The 24,986-nt window shown below is 42.0% G+C and overlaps 1 protein-coding gene across 1 annotated transcript in view; it reads left to right on the plus strand.

Annotated features, from left to right (window-relative positions):
• The first annotated feature begins 315 nt into the window (after nt 1-315).
• Nucleotides 316-24,986, plus strand: part of LOC8030321 (voltage-dependent calcium channel gamma-7 subunit) — a 113,642-nt gene continuing 88,971 nt past the window's right edge. Inside the window, exon 1 of the mRNA XM_029977610.4 lies at nt 316-523. Coding sequence (XP_029833470.1) covers nt 316-523 — 208 coding nt within the window. The remainder of the gene's footprint in view (nt 524-24,986) is intronic.

Genomic DNA, 24,986 nt, shown 5'->3' on the forward strand with positions numbered 1-24,986 from the left:
TCTCCGCGCACTCGGGGGCCCCGGGTGCGCTCTCCGCGGAGGCGGCACGGCGCGGCTGGCGGGCCAGTGTGTGGCCTCCGGGGCAGGCTCGCTGGTGCGGTGGATGTGCGGAGGAGCAGCGTCTGCAACGCCGGTGTCCCGGCGTTGTCCGGGCGCGGCCGGTGGCGACGCGGTAGCAGCGGCACGAGCCCCTCGGCGCCCGTGCTGGGCTCTCCCGTGGCCGAGCCCCAGTTCCCGTGGGGTCTCGCCCGGGGGGCCGCCAGGGGCCCCGCCCATGGGCTGGAGCAAGCCCGGACCCCCGGCGCAAGGGCCGCCATGTCGAGGCTCAGCGTGCGCGCGCTGCGGGTGTTGACGCCCGCGTCCGCCGTCGCCTCGCTGGTCGCCAACGCCATCGCCCTGTGTTCCAACAGCTGGCTCCACAGCACCGAGCTCATGCCTAACCCGTACTACAACGGGTCCGGGGACCGGGAGCAGCTCGCCAAGAACACCGTGTCGGGACTCTGGAAGATGTGCTTCAACGAACGTGAGTGGCCGCGTTCTCTCGACATCCCTCCTCCTCTCTCCCCTTTGGGGAGGCGCTCTCGGGCTTCCCGCGTTTCCCTACTCCCCCGCTCTTTGGATTCACCTCGCATCTCGACGACCTGGTCCTGCTCTCGGGGCGGCAGCCACTGATGAGTTGGTGCATCGGGGGCCGCGGGGAACAGCCGAGTGTATGCTTGAATCGTAGAGGCTAAGGCAGACTGCTGCAGGAGGCAGAGAGATACGCAGAAAACGGAAAGGTGTTCCGGTTGACCGTATCTACCGAAAAAAATGTTGCAATCCACGTCTCGAAGGTCAGTCTTCTATGGAAGAGTCTCCCTACAGTTTACCCCTCAGTCCATAGGGGTGATGCCTTGTGCCGAAGAAAACATCCGATTTTAGCGTGTCTAGGCAGCAATTAGCATACCTGCTTCCTTTGTGCTTTTGTGCACTGAATCGACATTTCTCGTTCAAATTCGGCTAAACTAAAGATGCACCTTCGCACTTTTAGCATTTTTCTCGAGATAATTTGGTGTGTTTGTTTTAGACAAGAAATTCCCATGTTAGTCATTAAATCCATTAGCTCTAATGTATTATCAAGCAACCCCAAGATCACCACAGTTTATGGTGAGGCCAGGAAAAAATAGTATGTCGCGGAAACACTATACTTCAGCCGTATTTCAACTTCAACCTGGTAATTCGTTTTGGTCTTTATCGGTTTGCTCGCGTTGATGACAGTTTCTTTTTTTTTTTCAAATTCCCTGTACAATACTGAACTAGGGGAGCAAACAATAAGCGTTCGTGAAAAATATGTGAACCAATGTCGTTTGCAACTTTTGTTCCCGCCCGCAAAGTGGCCACAGAAGGAAGTGCTTTCCTACGTAAAGTACCGCAGAAGGTTGAGCTTTCTTAAAGGTTTTGGTGGGAATGGTTAGCTACCGGTATTCCTAATTAGACTCAGTCATTAAATTTCGCCTGTGACGATCACGAATATTTTTTTGATCTCTTGTCTACGTGTGGGTCATTTTAAGCTCATTATCGTACTAAAAAAAGTAAGAGATAGAACCGTAACTCATAAGCTACTCAAAACGTTTGCATTTCTGATTTCCTTACTCACCGTTTTGAACCGGTTTTCGAAAGCTACATTTCATCTTTCTCTCCGAGTTATTGTAGTGTCGAACTTTAATTGCATACAGTCTTGGACAATGTTAGCCGAAACCGACCAATGCCTGTTTGGAGCCCGTATGCACGCCATATTCATGAGCTTTGCGTAGTCATATGGAACATGTAAGTCTGTTTAGTCAGTGTACATTGTTTTTCAGTAAAGCAAGAACAGTTAGGTTTATGCAGGTATAAGGTGGAAGATCAACAATTACAAGAAAAAATAGTTTTTATTTTGCAACTTCATAACTATAGAACTTAGGACGCCTGATTTTTGTTTTATTTATGTTAACGGAAAAGTATGCTAAAGCCCACCTTGAGATATATTAATAATAAAAATAAACTTGTTTCAGTTATTCAGCACCAGAAAATGTTTTTGTTTCATGACTTATTCTTAAAAGCAGGAGCTACTAGAGATAAGTTTATTTTTTGTTTCTTTGTGAACGTTGTAATTAAACAAATTAAAATTATGCAGAAAAAGAGTACAGTGAGAAGATGTTTGCAAGAGAGAATAATTCAGCGACAAAGCCGTAAACTTGCGGTGTCCAATTATGAAGGTAGCTGACTGTTATTCTCTATAAATTTACTCTTTAAAATCGAAGTGTAATGCTTGCGCTGAGCCGGAATAACCTAGCTTGTAGGTACTATATATATGCTGTATTTATTTTAGTTATAAAACCTCTTCCTCTCCATCGAGATAGATAACTAATTTATATATTTTTTTTCACAGCCGAAGTTCCAGCTAACGATTTCGTTAAGTTCCGCTGCTGCGATGTTTATTACGACGCTTTACGTGACCTTGGGAATATCCTTGGAGGTGGACAGTTAAAAAGGTAAACCAAACGGACTTTGGAGGGTTTACCCCATTTCTCCATGGCGTTATCAGTCGATCTTACACATCCCTCAGTTCATGCACCGCCATATCGCTACAGCTGCGATGATCTACATTAACATCGCTCTTTAACAATGGGATGTTCCCGCGTAGTGATTGGCATTGTTAGTTGTTTTGAGACCGGCACATAGTACCCACGGCGCGCCCTTGGGTCAACTCGACAGTCATGTTCTTGCTTCTGCATGTAATCGTGTTTCAGAGAGGGAAGACGGCACCAATGGGCCTTCTTCGAGTAATGAGTGTTTGCGAACTACAAATGAGGGTCGGCCAAACGTTTCTCAGCTCGTGTGGACACATTGGCATGGTGGCCTTCTATCCGTTTTTATTTATTTTTATGTCCCATGCTACCGATACTGAAAAGGGAATCGACGAAAAAGACCAAACATGCCCGAAGATGTGTGCTGACAATATTAGTCGTGTGGGACGGAGCCCACCGAAAAGGGCTACAGTGGGAAGCAAAGCCGCGAAGACGCTTACTGGGGAAAAGGGTCACTGTACGAAATTTGAGGCTATCCAGTGAGGACCTTCTGCCATTTGGTAGCTATAAACGGCGAAATTTCGTGTCGCCCCGGCGTGGAAAGCAATTCCTCAAGTTATGGTAATCCAAAATGCGTTCTTGGAGACATGAATGCGAATCAGGCATCAAACTTGTCTAGTACCTCATATTATAAATATCACTCACATACGTGAGATCGGGTGTTCTTCGAATAATTGTCGGCCGTGTAGCGAAGTACAGAAGGTCACAAAAAAAAGATACGTTTTTTGTTCGTTTTTTTTTTTTTTTTACTGCAAAAATAAACTAGGCATCGCCGGACGCTCATTCTCCGCCAAAAAGTAGCACTAAAGGTCACAACCAGGTGCCAAAGTTTCAGCCCAATCCGATAGCTCATTCAAAAGTTATAAGCCATTTTCTGAAAAGTTCAATGGGAAAATGGCGGCCGGCGGAGTTTTCGAATGCATGGGGCTCTATGGGCACCAGAAACCGAAAACGGACAAAAATGGGCTCCAGTTTCCCATTGAAAGTTTCAGAAAATCACTTATAACTTTTGAATAAAGTGTGCGTTCGGGCGGAAATTTTGGCATCTGGTTGTGACCTCTAGCGCTACCTTTGGGCGGAGAATAAGCGTAAGGGGATGCGTAGTTTATTTTTGCGGTAAAAAAAAAAAAAAAGAAACCTGAAATTTTTTTTTGTGACACCCTGCATACTATAGTGCTGAACCAGGGGACTGTCTGTGTAATCCCCTCCAGTGCCTTGCAATGGGCGGATCTTGCAACCGCGTAAGATTGGGAATAGACCCGAATGAATGGATGTATTGATCGACGCATGGCGGCTGTTTCCTTTGAATCGAGTGGTGACTTGCGTCACCTACATCTTTGGCAAAGTTTGCGCCATCTAGCGGAGACTTTTCAAGACAATTTCCGGGGTACCTTGTGGCATGCAATGACTTTAATACTCACTAAAGCAAAGCGGACTTATAAAATGTCGTGGTTACTCAGTTTTTTTTTTAATGTGGCATAATTTTTTTTTGTTTTTTATTCCCTACACTACAAAATGGGACAAGAAACGTGTGTTATACATGACCTTTGACTTTTAATTTTTGGCTTTACATAGAGGTGCAAAGTATTCCTATCAAGTTTAGTGATAAAACTTACCAAGTACGTATTTTACGTAGAATTGAATTTGTGGTTAAAACCATGATGGCTTTATAGATTTCTTTTTGTGCGTCACTGAAAACGAGCTCTGAAGTGCGAATTCTGTAGCAACCGGTGTGCGAATGCTGCCGCAACGACACCCTTTCAACTTGCTTGTAAACGCGTGTTCGTAACTTTATGCATGATGTGCTGCAACCCATGACAAGCCCATATATAATGATAGCAGCGCAAGCCTGATTTTGTGGAAAGGAGTGTGGCTTTTCCCTCTTTCCGCGCACCGCCTTGCTTCCAAGAAAAATCCGGTTCTGCGCATGTAAAAAAGAGACTGCCACAAAAACGTGACGAAGGCTCAAATGTCACTATTACAAAACTGACGAAGTTGAGATTCCACGATATAGAAGCCTTATTCAAACACACTACGCCACGCACAGTAATTGATAGTTATCGACGAATTGCCAACCTTTTACAAATTTTCTAAAATATAGATAAAATGAATAAAACTAAAATGTGTCTCTCTACCTACACCACCCAACCGTGCAACAACTTTAAACCAATTAAAAATAAATAATTATAGCCTAATATGACCAGAAAGAAAATATTCATTTATGGCCAATCCGCCAAGAAAAAATAGGGGATACCACGAAGTCACAGGTATTGGAATGGACCTGAAACGAATCAGTGCGGGCGTTCACTTATAAAAAAAGAAAAATATTTGTATGTATCAATACCTAGGTTTGGGGGGGGGGGGGGGGTGAGAGCAAAAGAGGCTTCGTGCTTCCTAGCTGGTGGACGGCGGCGACAGAGGTTTGTGTTCAAGACGTTTATTCTGAAGAGAGGAATATTGCATATAAATTATTATTTAGTGTGTTATGGCTTTCCTATGATATGTAGTGAAGAATTTACTTGTATTCAACTAATATATATATATTTTTTTTTACTTTGGAGTGTCGGGGGAGGAGAATGGGGTATATAATATTAACCGAGATATGTATTGCCAACAGTGAAGAATTGACAAACGTCGCCATTTTGAGCGATCTCGGGTAGCTTTCAGCATGAATTATATAGCTACATAGATGTTTAAGGTCCCTCGTCTTCCGGTCAAATAGTACTCGTGTCATTTGGTCGATCGTGAAGTTATCAGTAACTGCAGCCGAACTCCTGTTGTTTAGCTGTACATCGGCAGCAGCCTCCCTCGCACTCGCTACTGGGACGGCCGCCAAATCAATGGCGGCGCTGTCGTCAATCAGAGTCGCGTCATGTAGTTTTCAATATTGTTAAACGCAACGGCCTACGATGACCAACAGCCATTCTTGCAGATGGCCCATATCCACTGCGTAGTGCGCGTTAAAAATGTTGGATCAGCAGTCGCAATGTATTGGCCGAATTTCTTCATTTTGCACTGAAGACACCAGGCGATATTTTTTGGGAAAACAAGGTACTTGTGACCCCTCCTCTCAGTGAATGGAACTTTTCGACATTTACGTCTGTTTTGTTTACTAATCGTAAATATATCTTCTTCTTTTACGGCACTCACCAAGTCATAGGGCACGGACGTTCAACTTCTGCAATTTTTCGTTTGCGATTTTGTGTTTCCGTTCTTCGTAGCTACTAAAAACCACAAAACCTATTAAAAAAAACTTTCTAATGCTTTATTTTTTGGAAAAGGGGGTTAATACTTAAATAGAAGGAAGGTCATCGGCGTACAGTTTCGTTTAAATATATTAATAATCCACCAAGAACAGAAAACGCTTTTATAAGGCAGCCTAAAATAACAGCCGATATTACTGAAGGACGTCAAATATGTACAGTCGACTCTAATTAATTCAAACTTGGGGATAATTCAAACTAACACGCAGCTCCCATCCCATGCGTCTCTATTTGAGGAAACTCCCGCTAATTCAAACTTTGCTTTATTCAAACAAATTTTCGGTCCCCCTCGAGTCTGAATTAACGAGATTCGACTGTATTTTAGTTATGTGCGCAGCGAAGATACAAGTGACAAAAGTTTATTGAAATGCAGTATATTCCGGGGAATTCAAGTTCTGAGGTCTCCTGCTTCTTTTTCCTAATTAGTGAACGAGCAGATGGCATGTAAACATCTTAAAATATGCGAACAACTATGTCCGGTGACAATTTTCAATTTTGATGAAAAAAATATTTTGCTGGCTTCATGGCCAGGGAAATAAAACCAATCCTTGTTTTGGCTAGAAAAGAAAAAAAAACAAAAAAAAAACAATTTGTCTGCGAAAACAATTTGGAAGCACCCGCCCGTTTTGCGTACCTCGCGATGTTGACATTTCGGGCGGCTTCTTAAAAAAAACTGTTCTGGCTACAGGTCTAGAAATATTCATGGACAAATTAGGCATAGGAAGGATTGATAAAAAAGTATTAATCACCGAGTATTAGGGTCGTTATTTTGAGAAGCGAAATCTCTAATACGGCACATTGTACAATAAAGCTATGGATTAAAGATTTGTTTTCTCCGTGTCTATAAAATCTAAGGTCTTTAAACTTTGCCAGTGTGTTTCCCTGTATATAGTTCATCTTTGCTTAAAATGTTCTACAGGTTAGCGGGAAAAATTTACAAGAATCGCTCACACATGGGCATTTAACTCAATATACATTATTTTGAAAATCATCTAAACAAAAGGCCACCTTTAATACTATTTAAACCCTCCGAAATTAACGTTTATAATATGTACTAACAGAATCTGCAAAAACATAATGCAATATTTATGTGTCTTGCATTATGCAGAACGGGTATCTTCTTGTGGAGAACATAACCGTTCTTTACCATTTCATTATTATTAAAAAGCGCAAAACTGCTACGTGGTGGTCAGGAAAAAAAATTGACAGCACAGAGTTGGGCGGTAGTTTTTAAGGTAAAATTCCTTATGCATTTTCGTACAACCGACGCAAAAATGCCCATGGGGCGGAGCGATCGCGAGGCGCCACCCTGTAACAGGCTTCGCGGTGCCTGTTTCAACAGCCGGCGTGGGATGTAAAGGAATCAACTGGAGCGACTTTGCTAGCACATCAGCGTACAACCTTGGCTGTAACATGATATAGGAGGTAGGACGCGGCAGAACCTGAACCTGCGTCGCCAGTGAGCGCCAATATATCCGCCGCCGTGGAGGGCCGCACAACGCGAAGAAAATAAATATACTTAAAAAAAAAAAGAATTCCGATTGACTGAGATTGTCTGTATTGGGCGTTTTCACATAGGATCGAACGACCATGTCCCGTCGACATTTTTTTTTTTTTTTTTTTTTTACCAAAAGATATGTTTTACCTGAGCAACCACAAAAACATTTGTGAACTTTTTTTGCGGAAAATAAAATTTCTCTTGAGGAACAAAAATCTCAAATCGCTGTCGATATACGTGCACGTTTTTGCGACTTGCGTCAAACCGTCCCTTTGGATATTTATAAAAGAAAAACTGTTGTCGCCTTAGGTTTAATATTTTGTTGTGCAGAGACTGTATATGAAATAAAAGGAGGTAAACATGTATTTTCGATTACTAGGCAATTCAGAGCTTTATGGATTCGGATCTTTAAAGAATGGAATTTTTTTTACATGATTGGGACGCGTTTGTTTAATATTAGCATCAATCGTCATTAAAATTGAAAACTATGACCTTTCTAAAAAAAATGCACTGAAATATAGACAGGTCACCGATTGTGCAATAACTGGAAAATCAGTTTAAAATAAAGGCCATCGTAATTTTTCTTCTACTTTTCACAAATCAAGGCTCATATTTTGTCCTGTCAGGCCCTTCAAACATGCTTTGCAATATTTTTGTATTTTTGAATTTGCAGAGCGCTAAATATAAAGAATTGCCGGAACGGGAGTAGAAAAAATAGGACGTTGACGATTTCAAGCAAGGACAAGGAAGTGATAAAAAATGTAGGAAGTATGTGAAGAGAAATCACTGTGACAGGACTTTGTGAAAAATAAGAATTCATACAGAAGATAACAGGAGAGTTTGAAGCACAAGCCAACAATTTAAATGCAGATTTCCCGGATCAGTGAACTTCGGAGCCTAACCTTCGGAGGGAGGCTGGGTTGCTGACGACCAGGTTTAAATAGTGATAAGGAAGAACACATGTTTAGAGTGGTACAATTGAATCAAGATCCTGTGCGCACATTCGGCGCTTGTCGCGTGCATTTGTTTTTTCTGCCGGACGGTAACCTGAGTCGGTAACGGCACTCTCCTGGCACTCCGAGGAGGAAAATTTTTTTTTTTCCATTTTGCCTGTAGCGATCACTGTCTGTTTCATCTCAGTGGCAAAGCAAGCTCGCGACATTGATGTGCTTTTCGCAGCCACAGGAGACTTTACTTTCAAAGATATATATTTTCTGCGTCTGCTGTTCTTGCTAAAACATGCTGTGGTTGCGAAGTGTGGGAACTCGTACACTACAACAAGTGACATGACTTAATTCCATGCACAACAGAAACAAAGTCCCACTCCTTTGCTTTCATCTCCCTGAACGCTCTGACGTCAGCTTTCGGGAGGTGGATTAGTTTCACGTTCGGCAGTTTAGTGTTCAGTGGGGCAACCATTTCTGACGTCGACTTGATCACCGATGTGGTGGGGCGTCGAAGGTTGTACAACATTGCCCGGTGGTTGACACGACCACCGATTTCATCGCAGGCGCTCTTGCCATGTCAAGTGACGGAAAATATCCACTTCGCTGACGTGTACTTGTTGCTCTGCAGCTCGTGTATTTAGTATTTGTTCTTGAAGAGGCTTGCTGCACTATCACCAACGGAGGTCACATGAGCATATCCGAATTGGATTTCACGATTCTCCAAACCGTTGACATAAATTAAGTGGCAGACAATCTTCTTCAATCGCAAACTTTTTTTCTTTCCAACATTTTTTTTTTTTCGTTGTGCAATTTTCCATGGCGGCGGTTCTATTGGCGCTTACATGCGGCGCAGGTTCAGGTTCTGCCCTATCCTACCTCCTATAACATGTTACGGCCAAGTTTGTAGGCTGATATGTTTGGAAAGTCGCTCCGGTTGCTTCCTTTACGTCGCGCAGACGGAGACGCTACACGCCGGCTGTCGAAACCATAGAGTTATTACAATAAACGCTAGAGGCTCAGCTGGCGCTAGTGTCTACGGGACTTCCGGTTGCAAATTGAAGCAGACAGCATGCAGTCTACTTTTCCAGTCTTCCTGTGTATTCCTATGGGAAAACGCGCGTGAATTTTGTCTCGTCGCCGGAAAATAACATTAATAACTTTTGTTATTTCGGTTGTACCGGATAGTATGTACCTTTATTAATATTCTAAAAGTGTAATTGCTTTAGTTACAGCCTTTTTCCTTTACTACTGAACGATGTTAAACTTCGCTAAATTTCAGGCCCAAACCTCTGTTTCATGGCAGGTATGTAGAAACGAGCGACGATTCCAAGCAAAATAACGATCGAAAGGAATGTAGAGTGTGTTAAAAGTTCGCCAGCATTCCGTTGGTGCTTATATATTGGTAATATGCCTGTCCTAGCTTACTATATGAAAATGTCCCCGTCGTGCATCTTTACGAGTGGTTAAAAAAACGTTCGAAACGTAAAGAATAAAGTACGTGGGCTGCGAAAGGTGTGTTTTCCTATTATTTACTATGTTGGGCAGTTTCTATCGCGCCCCTCTCTGGCTTCCCCCTATTTGCAAAGATTTAGAGCGTGCGGGTGATGATTTGAACACAGAACAAGCATCTTCGCATGTATTCATGAGCAGAAAAAATAAAGCAGTACTTATTTATTGCAAATCGGACTATATTATGTGATTTTCGATATATTTTGATCGTCTGCAAGTACAAGGAGTTACTTATCCAGTGTTATTGCGTAATTCTTACCGTCTCTCTTGATTTTCCACATGTCCTTCGTTCGTTTGGCACATATACCCCCATGCTGGAAAGCGCCGGCGCCGTGTTCGCGCTAACAGTGTCCGACAGTGCACATAAATACATGTACGAAGCGGTTTTAGCACCGTTTTTCATGCCACGATTTTGAAATAAAAACGCCGTAACTGACCAATTATTTCATCTGCGTGTCTGGGAAATGTTCCAATGTGCCTAGTAGGTACGAATTATTCGTGATATTTGCTCTTATAATCGAGCGCAGGGAGAAAATGCACTCGCTTTTTTCCGTAGAAATGCATTACCGGAAGTCAATTTCGGACTGCTTGCTGTCTGCTTCAATTTGCAACAGCACACCAGCGCCAGCTGAGCCTCTAGCGTTTATTGTAATAACTCTATGGTTGAAACAGGCGCCGCGAAGCATGTTACGGAGAGGCGCCTATTGATTGTTCCGGCACATGGGCATTTTTGGGTCGGTTGTACGAAATTGTATTAGGAATTTTCCCTTCAAAACTACCGTTCACCTCTTTACTGTCAGTTTGTATATTCTTTACCATCCCGTAGAATTTTACGCTTTTTAATAATAATGAAATTGTGAAGAATGGGGGCATGTGCACGCACCATATATGGAAACCGCGTTAGCGTCAATTTGGCCATATTTCTCGCTTTATAACTTCAAAGCCACACAAATATCGCTTTATGTTTTTTTTTGGAGATTCTGTGAGTACACATTCTAACTATGAACTCCGGAGAGTTTAAAGAATATTAAAGACGGCCTTTTTGTTTTTAAATGATGTTCAAAATAATGCATATTTAGTTAAATGCCCCCGTGTGAGCAATTCTTGTAAATTTCTCCCGCTAACCAGGACAACAATATTTCACACACAAATGAACTATATACAAAGAAGCACGGTGGAAAAGTGTGAAGGCCTTATTTTTTGATAGATACGGAGAAAAAATTCTTTAATCCAGAGCGCAATTGCGCAATGTGCCATATTTGCGATGTTGTTTCTCAAAATAACGATCCTAATACTCGGTGATTAATACTTTTTGTCGATCCTTCCTATGCGTAATTTGTCAGTGAATATTTCTAGACCCCTTAGTCACACCGTTTTTTTTTTTTTGGGTAGGCCGGGCAAAATGCCAACATTGCGCGGCACGCAAAACGCGCACGTGACTTGTTTGTTTGTTTGTTTATTTTATTTTTGACACAACTGTCAGGGAAATTGGGACAAAAGGCGAAAACGAATCACCTGACTAGGTCCCCAACCCCCGTACAGCACTCAGCAGCAGGGCACAGGAAATGAATCAAAAACAGCATAAATAAAAATAAATCAATATCCGAGAAGATAAAAATATGACACTCAAAAAATGTATAATCTATATTGATGTGAACTATACTAGGAATACACACTAGGCACATTGAAGTATACCGTAAGGTATTTTTTGAAAAGAAACACGGACGCTATTGTCTGGGCTAATTCGAATACACAATAATTTCTGTTAAGAAGATCGGGTATCTGGTAGGATATTTTTTGTGTACCGTAATTAGTTCTTATTTTAGGTTCTGAAAACTGCTGGTGTCTCAAATTGTAATTTGTTTGCTGAAATAAATATGTTTCGTAAAATATTGCGGGATTCGTGTTTATTTGAGTATGAACTGAAATTGCGACCTTTAGGCAAAAAAGATTGTCTAACGTTAATATTCCATGTTTAATAAAGCTAGGGGAAGTCGATTCAGTCCAAGGTAAATTATCGATTGACCTAACTGCGCGTTTTTGCAATGTAAATAATTGCTTAATATTACTTGCTGTAGTCGTCCCCCAGACCAATAAACAGTAATGCAGCCTCGAGTGAATCAGAGATATATACAGTTGTTTTTTTAACCAGGCTGGAAGAAGGTATTTTAGCTTACAAATTAAATCAATTGATCTAGAAATATCCCTTCGGAGTTCGTTCACTCGACAAGTCCAGTATAGATTTTCGTGAAAACGAACACCAAGAAATTTAAAGGATTCCAGGCGTTCAATATACGAGTTTTGAAAAGATATACTAATTTCGCTAGTTATAGGCTTATTTTTTGCTCTAAAAATAATGTACTTAGTCTTTGCCGTATTCAGCTCTAACTGGTTTGAGCCTAACCATAAATGAAGTTGCTCCAGCCAATTATTTGTTTCTCTTTCTATGCTATCCAAACAGCTACCAGTAAAGAATACATTCGTATTATCTGCATATAAAATTATGTTAGGCGTTTGTGGGATGTTTACTATATCATTGATGTAAAGAAGGAAAAGTAATGGCCCGAGAATCGACCCCTGCGGCACACCGTATCGAATTTTTGCTAAAGGAGAGCGCATATCATTGAGGACGGTATATTGAAAACGTGAGGTCATGTAACTGCTTATCAAGTTTAGCGCACTGCCTCTTATTCCATACAGCGGTAACTTTCGGAGTAGGATGTCGTGTTTTATAGAATCGAAAGCCTTCCTAAAATCTAAAAAAAAAACAAAAAAAAAACACTTAGAGTATAGCACTGATTTTCAATATTGTCTATGATTTTGTTTTTGATATTTAGCAGTGCCATTTCAGTTGATTTACCTTTTTGGAAACCATACTGGTTGTTTGTAATAATATTATGTTTATTACAGAAATCACTTAAACGTTTGTAAATAACGCGTTCCACTACTTTAGAAAAGACTGAAAGTACTGATATTGGTCTATAGTTATTCATATTATTCTTGGGACCACCTTTATGGATCACACAGACTTTCGCTATTTTCATTTTTTCTGGAAAGATACCAGTACTTAAAATAAGGTTGCAGATATGCGAGAGCAGAGTATATATGAAAGAGGAAACTGCTTTGATTGGCTTAGAACATAGCCCATCTTCTCCACAGGCACCGCTATTCCCTAAGGATTTAATGATAGTAGTTATTTCTAGTTCAGTGGTAGGTGCCAGAAATACTGAGTTATGTAAAGGGTATCCAACATAAGACTCACATGTAGGCGTTCTCGCTGAGGGCATAGTAGAAGAACCGGATTCTAGAAAGTGGGAATTAAATTTATCTACAAGAGACTGACCCGAGTAAGTAACCCGCTCGATTGTAAGTTCTTTTGGAGCATGTGCACGAGGCCTAGAAGAAAGTTCATTTACGGCTTGCCAGACTTTCCGCGGATTGTTATATATTGCATTAAACTTATTTTTGTGGTATTGAGCTTTAGCTTTCTTGATATCAGCATTGAGTTTGTTCCTCACTTTCCTAAATTCCTGTAATATTGAGATATCTCTTGTCTTGACGAACTTATCATATAATTTATTGCGCTCTTTTATACGCTTATATAACTGACTTGAGATCCAAGGTTTTTTTGGACTTTTTATATTTTTTAAACTCTTGCCATGGAAATGACTCCTCATAACACTTTTGTAGGAGGTCCAAAAATATACCATATGATTTATTTGGTTCCCTTTCAGCTACTACCGACTCCCAGTTTATATTCGATACCTTAGAATGAAACAGCTCAATTGAACTATTATCAATTCTTCTAAATGTCTCAGCCGCATTATTAGAGCTCAATTTTAAATTTACTGGACCGACAATAAAACTAAATATCGGAAAATGGTCACTTAAATCAGGGTGCTTACATTTTTTTTTCCAAAACAAGGATTGGGGTCATTGTTTTCTGCATGGAACCAGCAAACTATTTTTTTTACGTCAAAATTCAAAATGCTTACCGGACAATCGTTGTTCGATCTTATCTGAAAACGCCCAGCAACATTGTTATTAACCCATCTAACAATTTTGTGGCACCTTGTTTTACCAATGTTTCGGACAATTAAAAATAAAAATGTTTACCTTAGGAGAGTGGTGCGTTATTATATTTTTTTTTCTGAAAATGCATTAGATCACGCAGTTTTGTCGCGCGACAACGTCGTGAATGATTGTTTCGTTTTATCAATAGTCGCAATGAACGAACGATGGATGCCATTTTTCAATCTCGAAACCAAACTCCAGTTGAAACAACGGGAGCACTGCGACCCACCGCCACAGAAGTTTCGCTCTGGCGCCAGTGCGGAGGAGATGGTGATGACCATGTGGCAAAGAGCATGACAGTTAGAGTTGCACCATACAGGAAAGCTACATAGAAGAGATTCATTCTCGTTTTGAAGAAAAACGACCAGAAAAGACAGCCTTAAAAGCTTCCAAAGTGTGGAACAAAATCCTTGTCTTTTCTACTGAGCGATTATTTTGATCGCAATATGGATCTGATGCAACTATCAAACGGCAGTATATAGCCGTGTCGTCTGTTTTGTCCTCTTGTGTGTTTCTTTCGTTTTAAGTCCATTTAGATCACTAGCACGCTCCAGTCTTTAATAATCTGACCTTGTTTGCACTTTCAATGCGAATTCCATTTCCGTATCTTTATCAGAGCATGTATAAGAGAAACGTTGCATGAATGCCAGATGCAGGCTTGCTGTTTATGTATTTTCTGAACATGTCACACTTTTGTACTCCAAAAATCGTACTCCGTCGTAGGTATGGAAAAAAAAAAGCTGAATTTCTGCAGCTTTTTTTCCGGCCTCTCTTTCACCATTTCCCCACCTGTATTTGTGGTGAGAATAAAATTAGAAAGTTAGAAAGTTCAACGAGCGACACATCTTCACACTTTCCTTCACGAAAACAACTCTAAACTTGTTCTTCGCGCACCCTATTCCCCTGACCTTGCGCCCAGCCTTTTTTGGTTCTTTCTAACTACGAAGAACACCCTCTGTGATCGGGTGTTTTCGAGACGCTCCGCTGGTGCGTCGGCGACATCCCAGTGGTTTTGACGGACACTCAAAGAAACCTTGGCGTCGGCCATCCAACCGTGGCATCAACGTTGCAAGAAATGTGCAGAACCACACAGGAACTATGCAAAAAAGTGACGAAGTTTCTAATTTCACTCTACGCACGCTTTGTTATAAACAAATTAGGAAAATTGAGAACTTTAATGCCCCTCATCATACTTCACGATAATTTCTAACCACGGTGTCCCAGTCGGTTTGTGCTCCAAGGTATCATCGTGTAAATTGGTTATTCTACGTATACGTCTACATAGCCTTGCCTGTATTCGTAAGAATGGTTTCATATTTTATTTCGTTTTTGCAGAGCACAAGACCGACACGGGCAAACAAAAAGTTTTGTTTAGCGTCTCCGTATTAGCAACTTCTAGCGATGAGGCTCACGACACTGCGACGGTCGCGTTCCCGACCCATGGAAATCCAAGCTATTCAGAAATAGTGCGCCTCCTTTATGACCACCCAGCATGAGTAGAAATAATTGAGTCGTTATGTCCCCCGTAAATGACGTCATAAACAATGGGCATTCCGGCGTCCGCCCGATAAGTGCAGTCATGGCACGAAGTCGTGTATAGCTTACGCAGCTTGTTATTCTTACAATCAGCAGGCCGGCTGCAGAGCGAGGCACTTTGGAAAACAGGCATCCGCCATGTCCACCTTGTCTTGTGTACCACCACCGGAATCGCGGCGATTTCCACTATACCCTGATTCGTGACATCAGGGGGAACTGAAAAGGACGAAATTCAGCAGCATTTTAATAAATGGGAATTACAGGTTGAAGGCACCGTACGCAAATGCAGTAAGCGTTTCATTTGCACCGTTTAGATTCGTTTTGGGCACGGATCGAATCGGTGTCATGGATTCGGTTTTATTTTACCAAGGGACAAGACCCGCGTAATTTTATTACCTGTCCCCGCTCCGCGCACAGGCGATTGAACAACGGTTTATATATATTAAATAATTGCGTAAGCAAACGCTAGAGCGACAGCCAAGTATGCATCCTGCAAATGCGAATGAAAAAAGATCAATGACGAATTCAATAAGACGTCTAGTTTTCTTCTCTTAATCGCTCGAGTCTCTCCGTAATAATCCTCTCAAAATTTGTGACTGACAACGAACAATATGAACGTAAATATCATATCTGCAGCGTGAAAAGAAACATTCAATAAAAATAAATGTTAAGCCCCGAAAACTCTAGCAGTCTTTTTTCATGTTTTTGTCAATTTTTCTAATTTTGGTTTGGTGAGGTGTCCTTTTTTATAGCATATTCGAACCTATTCTGCAACCGCATGTATATTGATGAGTCGATTCAAACGCATATATGCGTGCAAGCTATTTATAGTTTTTGTGAGATAATATCTTAGGGTCCGCTTTAGAAGGCGGCGCCAAAGCTACCTTTTTTTTTTCTTCCGAATTTGCATTAGAATAGCGAGACGTAATAGCTTGTTCTGAGGTTCCGCTCCATCGGCAGAGGCGTTCAATTTCTGATAGACACAGAATAATACCGTGTTTTGTCGCCTATAGACCGACACGTTGTTTACAAACGAGTCGGCGTTTGCAGAAGCTAGATTCGTGAGGGGTGAAGCGTCTACTGCGCATGCGCCGGGCCGACAGCAGCGCCACCGCAACGGTGTGACGTGAGAGCCCCGTGTTAGTCTGCGAGTCGCACCTTTGTGTAAGTTACAACCCACTATAAACGGCCGTTTTCAGAAAAAAAAGTTGGTGTATAAGTCACACCTACGTACTATTTGTAAGATCGGCGCCGCGACACTGCATCGAAAAGCCTGCGTATGTGTATTACGACCGCAAAACATGCGCAAGCTAGAGCAAGTTTTAACGTTGCCGCGAACGAGTAGACTGTGAAACATGATTTTTGTGGGCGAATCTCCGCAGTTGAGATGCACACTGAAAGAAATAAAACGAAATAATCATATTATAATTCTTTTCGTCTTAAGTCCAGACAAAAGCCGACGTGACGAGCTCATGGGATCGATCAAGTAGCGTCAGAAGCGCGATTTATGTTTATGATTGATACAGTAACAATAGAGCACGCACAGAAACATGCGGGACACCATGATGGCGCGATTTTGACGATGTCCGAACGGTGCCATCCGCTCGCAGCGTCGATTGCGTCTGGACTTATAGGGGCGGTGCAACGATATTGGGTGGGGATATTTCTCACTTTACACCAGCTTATTGGCACTAGTGGGACCCGAGAATACTCGAACGCAACGCCACTGATGAAGAAGCGTCTTAGTTTCGTTGCGCGAATACCACACGGACAAGAGGGAGGAACACACAGGACGAGGCGCTGACTATCAACTATCTATTCAGAACACATACATAGAAATTCACGCGAGGACGGCTTCTTCTTTTTTCTCTTCCACCAGTCATTCACCATTAAGCACGCAACATTGTAAATCATATCATTTTAAAACACACCAGTACTTTAAAGCACACCAGCACAGCTATCGAGGGAGGTAGTAGAAGCTTATCATATAGCAAAACGAAAACCCGGGTGCATGAGCCGACCATCCATGAGCCTAGTGGACAGTGAGGTAATTTTTTTGGACATGGGCTGGCCTGAGAATTGAAGATCGAGATTGAAGATCGAAGAAAGAAGAAAGGAGGAGGAAGACGCAATGACTTATATCTGTGCTGGTGTGCTTTCATGTACTGGTGTGTTTTAAAATGATATGATTTACAATGTTGCGTGCTTAGTGGCGAATGACTGGTGGAAGAGGAAAAAGGAGAGGCCGACCTCGCGTGAATTTTTATGTATGTGTTCTGAATAGACAGTTGATAGTCAGCGCCTCGTCCTGTGTGTTCCTCCTTCTTGTCCGTGCGGTATTCGCGCTGTTTTTCAAAATGAATTCATACCAACTCGCCCAACTTTCTATTCCAGTATGTTAAAAACATTAACGGCACCCTATTGAAAATTCCATCAAGCTACGTAATTTGGGACACTGACTGCCAGTCAGTAGCCTTGGTGGAACGCGATGGACCATCAGACGTCATCTGATAGTCCATCAGATGACGTCTGACTGCCACTGCCAAGGGAATTTGATCAACAAGGGCAGCATTTATATAAGAGTAAAGCTATACGCACTCATAAATATCGCCAAATGCCTCGATAAAACAAAATGTCAGAGAAAACAAAAAAAGAAAAAAAAAAAAGCAGGACCACCGCGGATCGAACCCGCGACCACTTCCGTACAAATCGGATACCGTAACCGCTATGCTACGCCGTTTCTTAGAGAACTAGATTTCACCATCCGTTTTGTACGAGATGCTTCGGTTGCAAATGCAGTTAAGCCGTCAGCATGTCATGCAAAGCACTCGTACATCACTCGCCGTACTTCAGTTCTACTCACCTGCCATGTAGAGTACTTTCGCGTCGTAGAACGATCCTTTTGTTCGCGCGTCACCGGCCCAGTAGACCTGGTACACCTCGTCGTCTTCAACTACACCGCTGAAGTCCCTTACATCGTCGGAACTCACAACAGGCTGGGTCTTGTCGAGTAGAAATTCTACTAAAACATAAGACATTGTAGAGCCCGGGCAGGATCGACAGGTTGGAGCAAGCGGGCGAACAAAACGAGTCGAGAGCGATCGTTCATGAAAGCTCGGCGAAGCCTCTATGGGCGAAGCGAAGTGTCGTGTTCGGCCTGTTCGGCGCTTCGGCGGGCTTCTGATCAAGGTTGTCGGTCGGTTGCGTGTCATATCTCTAACGTCAGCGGTTTTATGGGCTCACGCCCCGAAGTCGTTTTCTCGTGCATAGATTACTTTTCGTATTCATAGATTTGACAAAATAGTGGTATCCGAACGAACTTTACGTCCTTTGACCGTACGTCTGTCTGCACGTCAAAGCTTTTTGACGTACAGTCAGAGACAATCGATGTACAGTCAGAATCGCCACCAAGACATCCTGATGGCATTTCGCGGCGGCCGACTGCCACCAGGAAACCATCAGAAAGCCGACAAGTGGAGTCTGACTGGAGTTTGACTGTCGGTCAGAGTAACTTGTTGGCCAATCAGACATGCTTGACGTACAGTCAGGCACAGTCGGCGGTCCACTAGAAAACATTGACTGCCAAACAGGGTTACATTGATGGATTTTTCCTTCGGGCATTTAATCAACTCCAAATCACGAGGCCGCTTGTTAACTGCTAGTTGAAGGCGGAAGCGGTGTTCGTTTTTCTCGGATTTCCTTCTGCGACTGCCAATTCGTGAACAAACAACGACAACAACGCGTGTTTTATAAGCCATAAATTTTAAGAACCATTTCTAAAGAAATTTGTTTAAAAAAAAATCGCGATTTATATACCGGAAATAAAGGCATATGGCAGGAAATCCAAGACCACAGGCTCTGTGGAAACGTGACTTTGGGGATCCAGGAAACCTAATATAAGCCATTCTATGGGCCACATGAAACTAATGTTTATGAACATCTTGTTTGGGATAATTACATGGTATTCTCACTACGCTTGATAAGCCTATCTCAATAGAAAAGATACACAGGGAGTTTCCGAAAAAAAAAGAACTGTCTTTTTCGGCCCGGGTTAAAATACTATGCATCGCCGAAAGCCCGAACTCCGTGACAATGTGACTCTAGCGGTTTGGATAGAACACAAAAGTTCGACAACATGACGTGACCTAGATCAAAAAGTAATTAAAAAAGCAACACAAAATTTTTCTATGGGCCGACGTCCGCCTAAGCCTAATATTGTCAAAACGAGACAGGTCATTCTGGGATTCCAGTGAAAAGCCCGTGTCAACAAGAAAAAAGAAAATATCCTCCTTCTTGCTGACAAGGGTTTTCGACTGATATAAAGACGACAAGCGTCCACAATGTCGAGTTTTGTTTTGACGATATTAGGCTTAGGAGAACGTTGGCTCATACAGAAATTTCATTTTTCTAAATTATCTTTTGATCCAGTTAACGTCATGTTCTCAAATTTTCGCGTTCTAATCTAACAACCGCTAGCGTCACGTTCTCGCGGATTTCAAGCTTTTTACGATGCATAGTTTATTTAACCTGGCCGAAAAACACTGTTCTTGGCTCTAAAAAAATCCCCTGCACTATATTTATATATAAAACAACAATGATATTTTATTATTGCGGCTGTGCCGCTCAGATTGTGAGCACTGAATTGCAAGAAAATCATATTCCTAATATTAAATCTCTAGTATAATACCGTCACTGCTGTACATTTGTTGGACAACAGGGACGACCCTTCTGTACCGCGTCCCAAGCTGTCCTATATTTCTTTCGTGTTCCTGCGGAGACACGAAACAATCAATCAGGGCGATAAACAGAATAATCCAAACCAAGGACAATGTTCGTTCGATGTGCGTAGGAACAATAATACGCGCAATGTTTCAGTTGCTTGTGTTGCGAAGTACTAATTGAGTTATAGTCACTAAACCGTTTCGGAAACGGATTGCGTAACTCATTATACGCTGACGTTTTATCTTTTTTTTTTGTAATTTGTTTTGCGTTTTTATCAGCGAATGAAGCAATCGCGTGGGTCGTGAAACGACAGTATAGAGGCTCAGCATTTGCCACCTTGTGCCTTTCTTAACTCTCTGACGCCACGCAAATGTGGTGGCGCTGTTGTTGGCACTGCGCATGCGCAGATATTTCATCTCAAACGAAACCGGTTCCTGCTTCTGCGCAGCGCCCATACCCGGTGTGGTAAAACGCTGGCTTGAATGTAAAGTTGTAAACAGTGTATTGGTGTAGTTTTTTTAATTGTTTTTCTAACATGCCACATGTCAAATTAAAAAATTTAACATGTGACAAAAATATCGGGTGTCTCAAATAGCGGCCAGGCTCTTTAAATCGACCGCGAAATTAAAATTCTGAACTATATCGCGCTACGATTTTCTGCAGCGTCGACCACAGGTGGTGCATTTTTTTTTCTATAAACTTTGCAAAGAGCGAAATTACCTGAGAAAAAAAGTAAAGAAAGAAAAAGCCTTAACTCCTATGGAAACCCAGCGAAGCCACCGGTGTGCAATCAATAGGACGCCCTATTGTTTGAAGACGGGTGAATTCGCTGCGTTTCCATAGAAGTTAAGACCTTTTCTTTTTTTACTTTTTCCTCGGGGAAGTTTGGGCTTTTAAAATTTTATATAAAAAATGCCCCACCTGCGGGAAACGCTGCAGAAAATTGTAGCGCGATAGGTTAAGAAACCGAATTTTGCGGTCGATTTAAGGAGCCTGGCCGCTACATGAGACACCCGGTACTTACAAGTGAATAACTGTAAGGAATGAAGCGATTTTCGTGATGTTTCACGCGATAACGTTCTGAAAGTTAACGCAGCGCAGCTAATCGAGTATATACTTACGTAAAAACTATGCTACATCGCGTTGTGGTTAACGTGCTGTTAAATCACGAAACGTACTATTGCACGGTAGTATAGTTACATATTTGAGTTAGTTGGTTTCGCGTCTCAAATAAAAACAGCGAGTAAAAAAAGCGAAAGATGAGTCAAAATTGGAACGACAATGCTTGATGTGTCCAGTTTCTTTGCTCCCTCTTTTGATTTTCTTCGCGCTGCTTCTTTTTGATTTAGCAGGTTAGATTGCTATGTTATAAACTATAACATACAGCTTGTTTTAGCATTGATGAGGTATAACGCGTTGCATTGCCGTGGTCTTTTCAAAAAGGGCGTACTGACAGCCTAAACTAAAACTACTTTATTAAAAAAAAAATGAAGCCTAGGAATGTACTTAACTTTTTGGGGTTTTGTAGGCCATAACTTGCGAAGGACTGAGGAATACCTTAGACCGCCTTGGGATCGTTTGTCATGCAACCGAAATCACAGATGCACGACGCCTTTCCGGCAATGAGTTTCCTACAGGTAGCGGGTGCCTCGACCTGGATTCGAACCCTGCACTTGGTGATCAGTAGGCCGGCTCTTCGCAGAGGCGGCTGGGTATGAAATGAGATTCTTTTTTTTCTGACTGCTGACGTTCTGAACTAAATACGTGTAAGGTATAAACGCTGTTTGTGCAAATTGTTTGTAATAACTTGTCGTTGTACGAGGCATCCGCGAACAAAGTGACCTGATCTCCCAAGCCGGAACCGTGTTACGTCACGGGTGACCATCCTAATGAATAGAAAAAAATTATGTGATGGGCTGTATTTTTAGCACCCTCTGTAGAGAAGCTGAACATTTTTTTTCCTGAATATTAAACATTCAACAATTAAATCGATCGATGTACAGTCCGCTATTAGCGTGGCTTTCCGTAATCATTGTGAAATTGATTTTTGCTAAAAAACAAACTTCTAGCATATTAGATGCGTACAAATTGCTTTCTGATGATTTTCTTGGACAATATCGTTGGGCCATGAACGTCTCATTGCAGTAACTGTGACGCGCGCAACGTTAAAAAAATGTGTACAATGTAAATTTCTTATATGCCCGATAATTCTTAACTTCATGGTGTCATGTGACTTTTCGCCTTTTTGAACCTCGGTTTAGAATTTTTTTTTTTTTTTTTGCGCTACAACAGTACACTTACTTAGTCGTCGTAAAACTAAATTCATCAACAAAACATTCACAAAAGAGGAAGTAAAACTCTGGATTTTGGTTGGAACAACGAGTAGCTTTAGAAATCTATATCCGTGCAAAGTGCACATAACCGTCACGATCATTCTGTTATGATTAATCGCAGAAACTTTCAGGGCCTTCTCCAGGGTTGCCTTCTCCGCTAAAATCACCTTCTGCTTTACTTGGATTCTTAACATCCTTTCTGTAAAAAACAAACGGAGAAAAAGTCGCCATGATAAACAATGTGTGAAAGTAATTGGAAAAAATTTGCTCGTAGAAAAAAACAACGAAGAAAGAATGCATCATTACGTAAGCCATCTCGCATAAAACTATAAAATGAATGGCATCATGATTACGCTCTCGATGATGGATGGCGTATGTCGAAATTGTCGAGGAGCGCTCGACTATTGACCGCCAAGCTAAAATGAGACTGTCGAGGAAGCCCCAACGCCTTACAACAGCGGGAACATTTCTTTGTAATTTAGCACATCCGACAGATGACCTCAATGGGTTAAGTAAGCATATTCTTTAGCTAAATTTGCTTAACCTTACAGAGAGATACAAACCTTACAGAAGATACAATATGTGCGTTTCTACGAAACCAGATCTTGCTCGTTTGTTAGGGTTTGAAAACTAGCGTGCTTTGATGTTTCCCTTCTGAGCTGTTTACCTCCCTTTTTGACGCTATGCATTTGGCACCGAAACGCACGTACGAAATGTCTCCAACCAACTGGAGATCATATCGAGAGTTTCATACTTAACATAAAGCCATAATGTAAATAAAATTGCCTTTCAGTGTTCCCGTATGCCTACAGATGAAGCGTACTGAATTCAAACGATAGTTCATTTTACGTCGAAAGGGATCAGAAGCGCCGCTGCCGAGTTTCGACGTTTGATCGATGCTCACGAAGACGAGCAAAGTTGCAAACAGTTTTGCCAAACAACCGAGTCAGTCGGGCTTTCCACCATCGGTGGAAAGCCGGAATACATTCGGGCGCCTCTTTGAAAGAGCCTGCCCTCGTTTCGACGCAAATCAATTCCGACAGCCAGGTTTGTCCCCAGCGACTGCGCTCATTAAAAGTCCCCGTGAACCTGCATCATACTCTCCGCGGAGTTAGAGGAGAAGCCCGAGCAAATTCAGTTACTTGGGTGGGAACTTCGAACGCCGCCAGCTTCATTCATCGGCAGAAAAAAAAGGGGAGGCAGAAAAAAAGGGCTTCTGGAGCCTCGTTTCAAAGGAATGCGCAATACAAAGGAACATATGAAAAATAAATTGTTTGAATAAAAAAGAGAACACCCGTTCAATAAACAACAACTAACAATTCTTTTTTCTCTCTTTACAAATTGTATTGTTCCGTCTCGAGAGCTAATAAGAGACCCCGCTGAAACAGCTTTCCTCTGAGCGAATGTGTATTCACTGGCGGTCATAGCTGTGCGCTTTGCGCTTAAAGCGCTTGCTCGCATAAAGCTTTCGCCGGATTCATTTTGCACCGTAGACTCGCTGTTCGTGGCATGCGATGCGTTGCTTTACTCAGGCTCGTGCTGCTGACAGCATGGGAATTCCTCGTACTGGCGACGTGCGAGACCGGAAGTGTCCTGTGGTCTGCCTTCCGCGATTGGCCATAAGCTCACAATGATGTCATGAGTATGATGAAGTTTACTTTTGTTAACGACAAATAAGAGAATTGTCAACCCGCCAACTTTGACGGGATTGGTTTAGACACGCTATGACTACAAGGTCCCAACGTGCTTTTTTTCTTTTAATCACACAATTAGAATTGTCGCTGGCCTTCGATAATCGTGGTCGCGACGTCGCAGATAGGGGACACAAGAGGAAGTCACCGAGCATCTCGTCACCCAAAGACGTGTTTACTAATAAAAAAAAAACAAAAAACAACGAACAACAAAGTGGAAAAAAGATTGTATTCTGAAAAAAAGAAAAAAAAGACCACTTGGCAACAACCCAGGTAATGGCACTCCGACTTCGTCTTCTCGTGCAATCCCTTCCGCGAAGTGTGCCGCTGCGCCTGTGCGAGCTCACTAATATCAAAATGTTACGTCACAGGGGCCGACGCGTAAAGGCTAGGCTTGGTCGCGATCCTGCGGCAGGTAAAATGATTTAGTTTAGGGTTTTTCGTGTATGTACGTCGCATCTAAAGCTTCAAGATTTTCAGTGTTGGGAAGTACCTTAAGTACATTGTATTTAATGTACTACTTCAAGTGGGTTTTAGGAAACTTGTACTTTACTTGAAGTACGTTATCTGAGTATGTACTTGTACTTTACTTAAAGTATTTTTTGTGGTACTTTCGGAGGAAAGTACATTTACCGACTTCAAAGTACATTCTCTGAGTATGTACTTGTAGTTTACTTAAAGTATTTTTTTTCTGGTACTTTCCGAGGAAAGTACAATTCCCGACTTCAAGGTACATTCCCGAAATTTGGTTTTGTTAAATTTGTATCACGAAATGATGCTTTGTCAACTCCGAAGAAATACTGG

This window comes from Ixodes scapularis, unplaced genomic scaffold (genome assembly GCF_016920785.2).
Source record: "Ixodes scapularis isolate PalLabHiFi unplaced genomic scaffold, ASM1692078v2 PGA_scaffold6__148_contigs__length_123643588, whole genome shotgun sequence".
NCBI lineage: Eukaryota > Metazoa > Arthropoda > Arachnida > Ixodida > Ixodidae > Ixodes > Ixodes scapularis.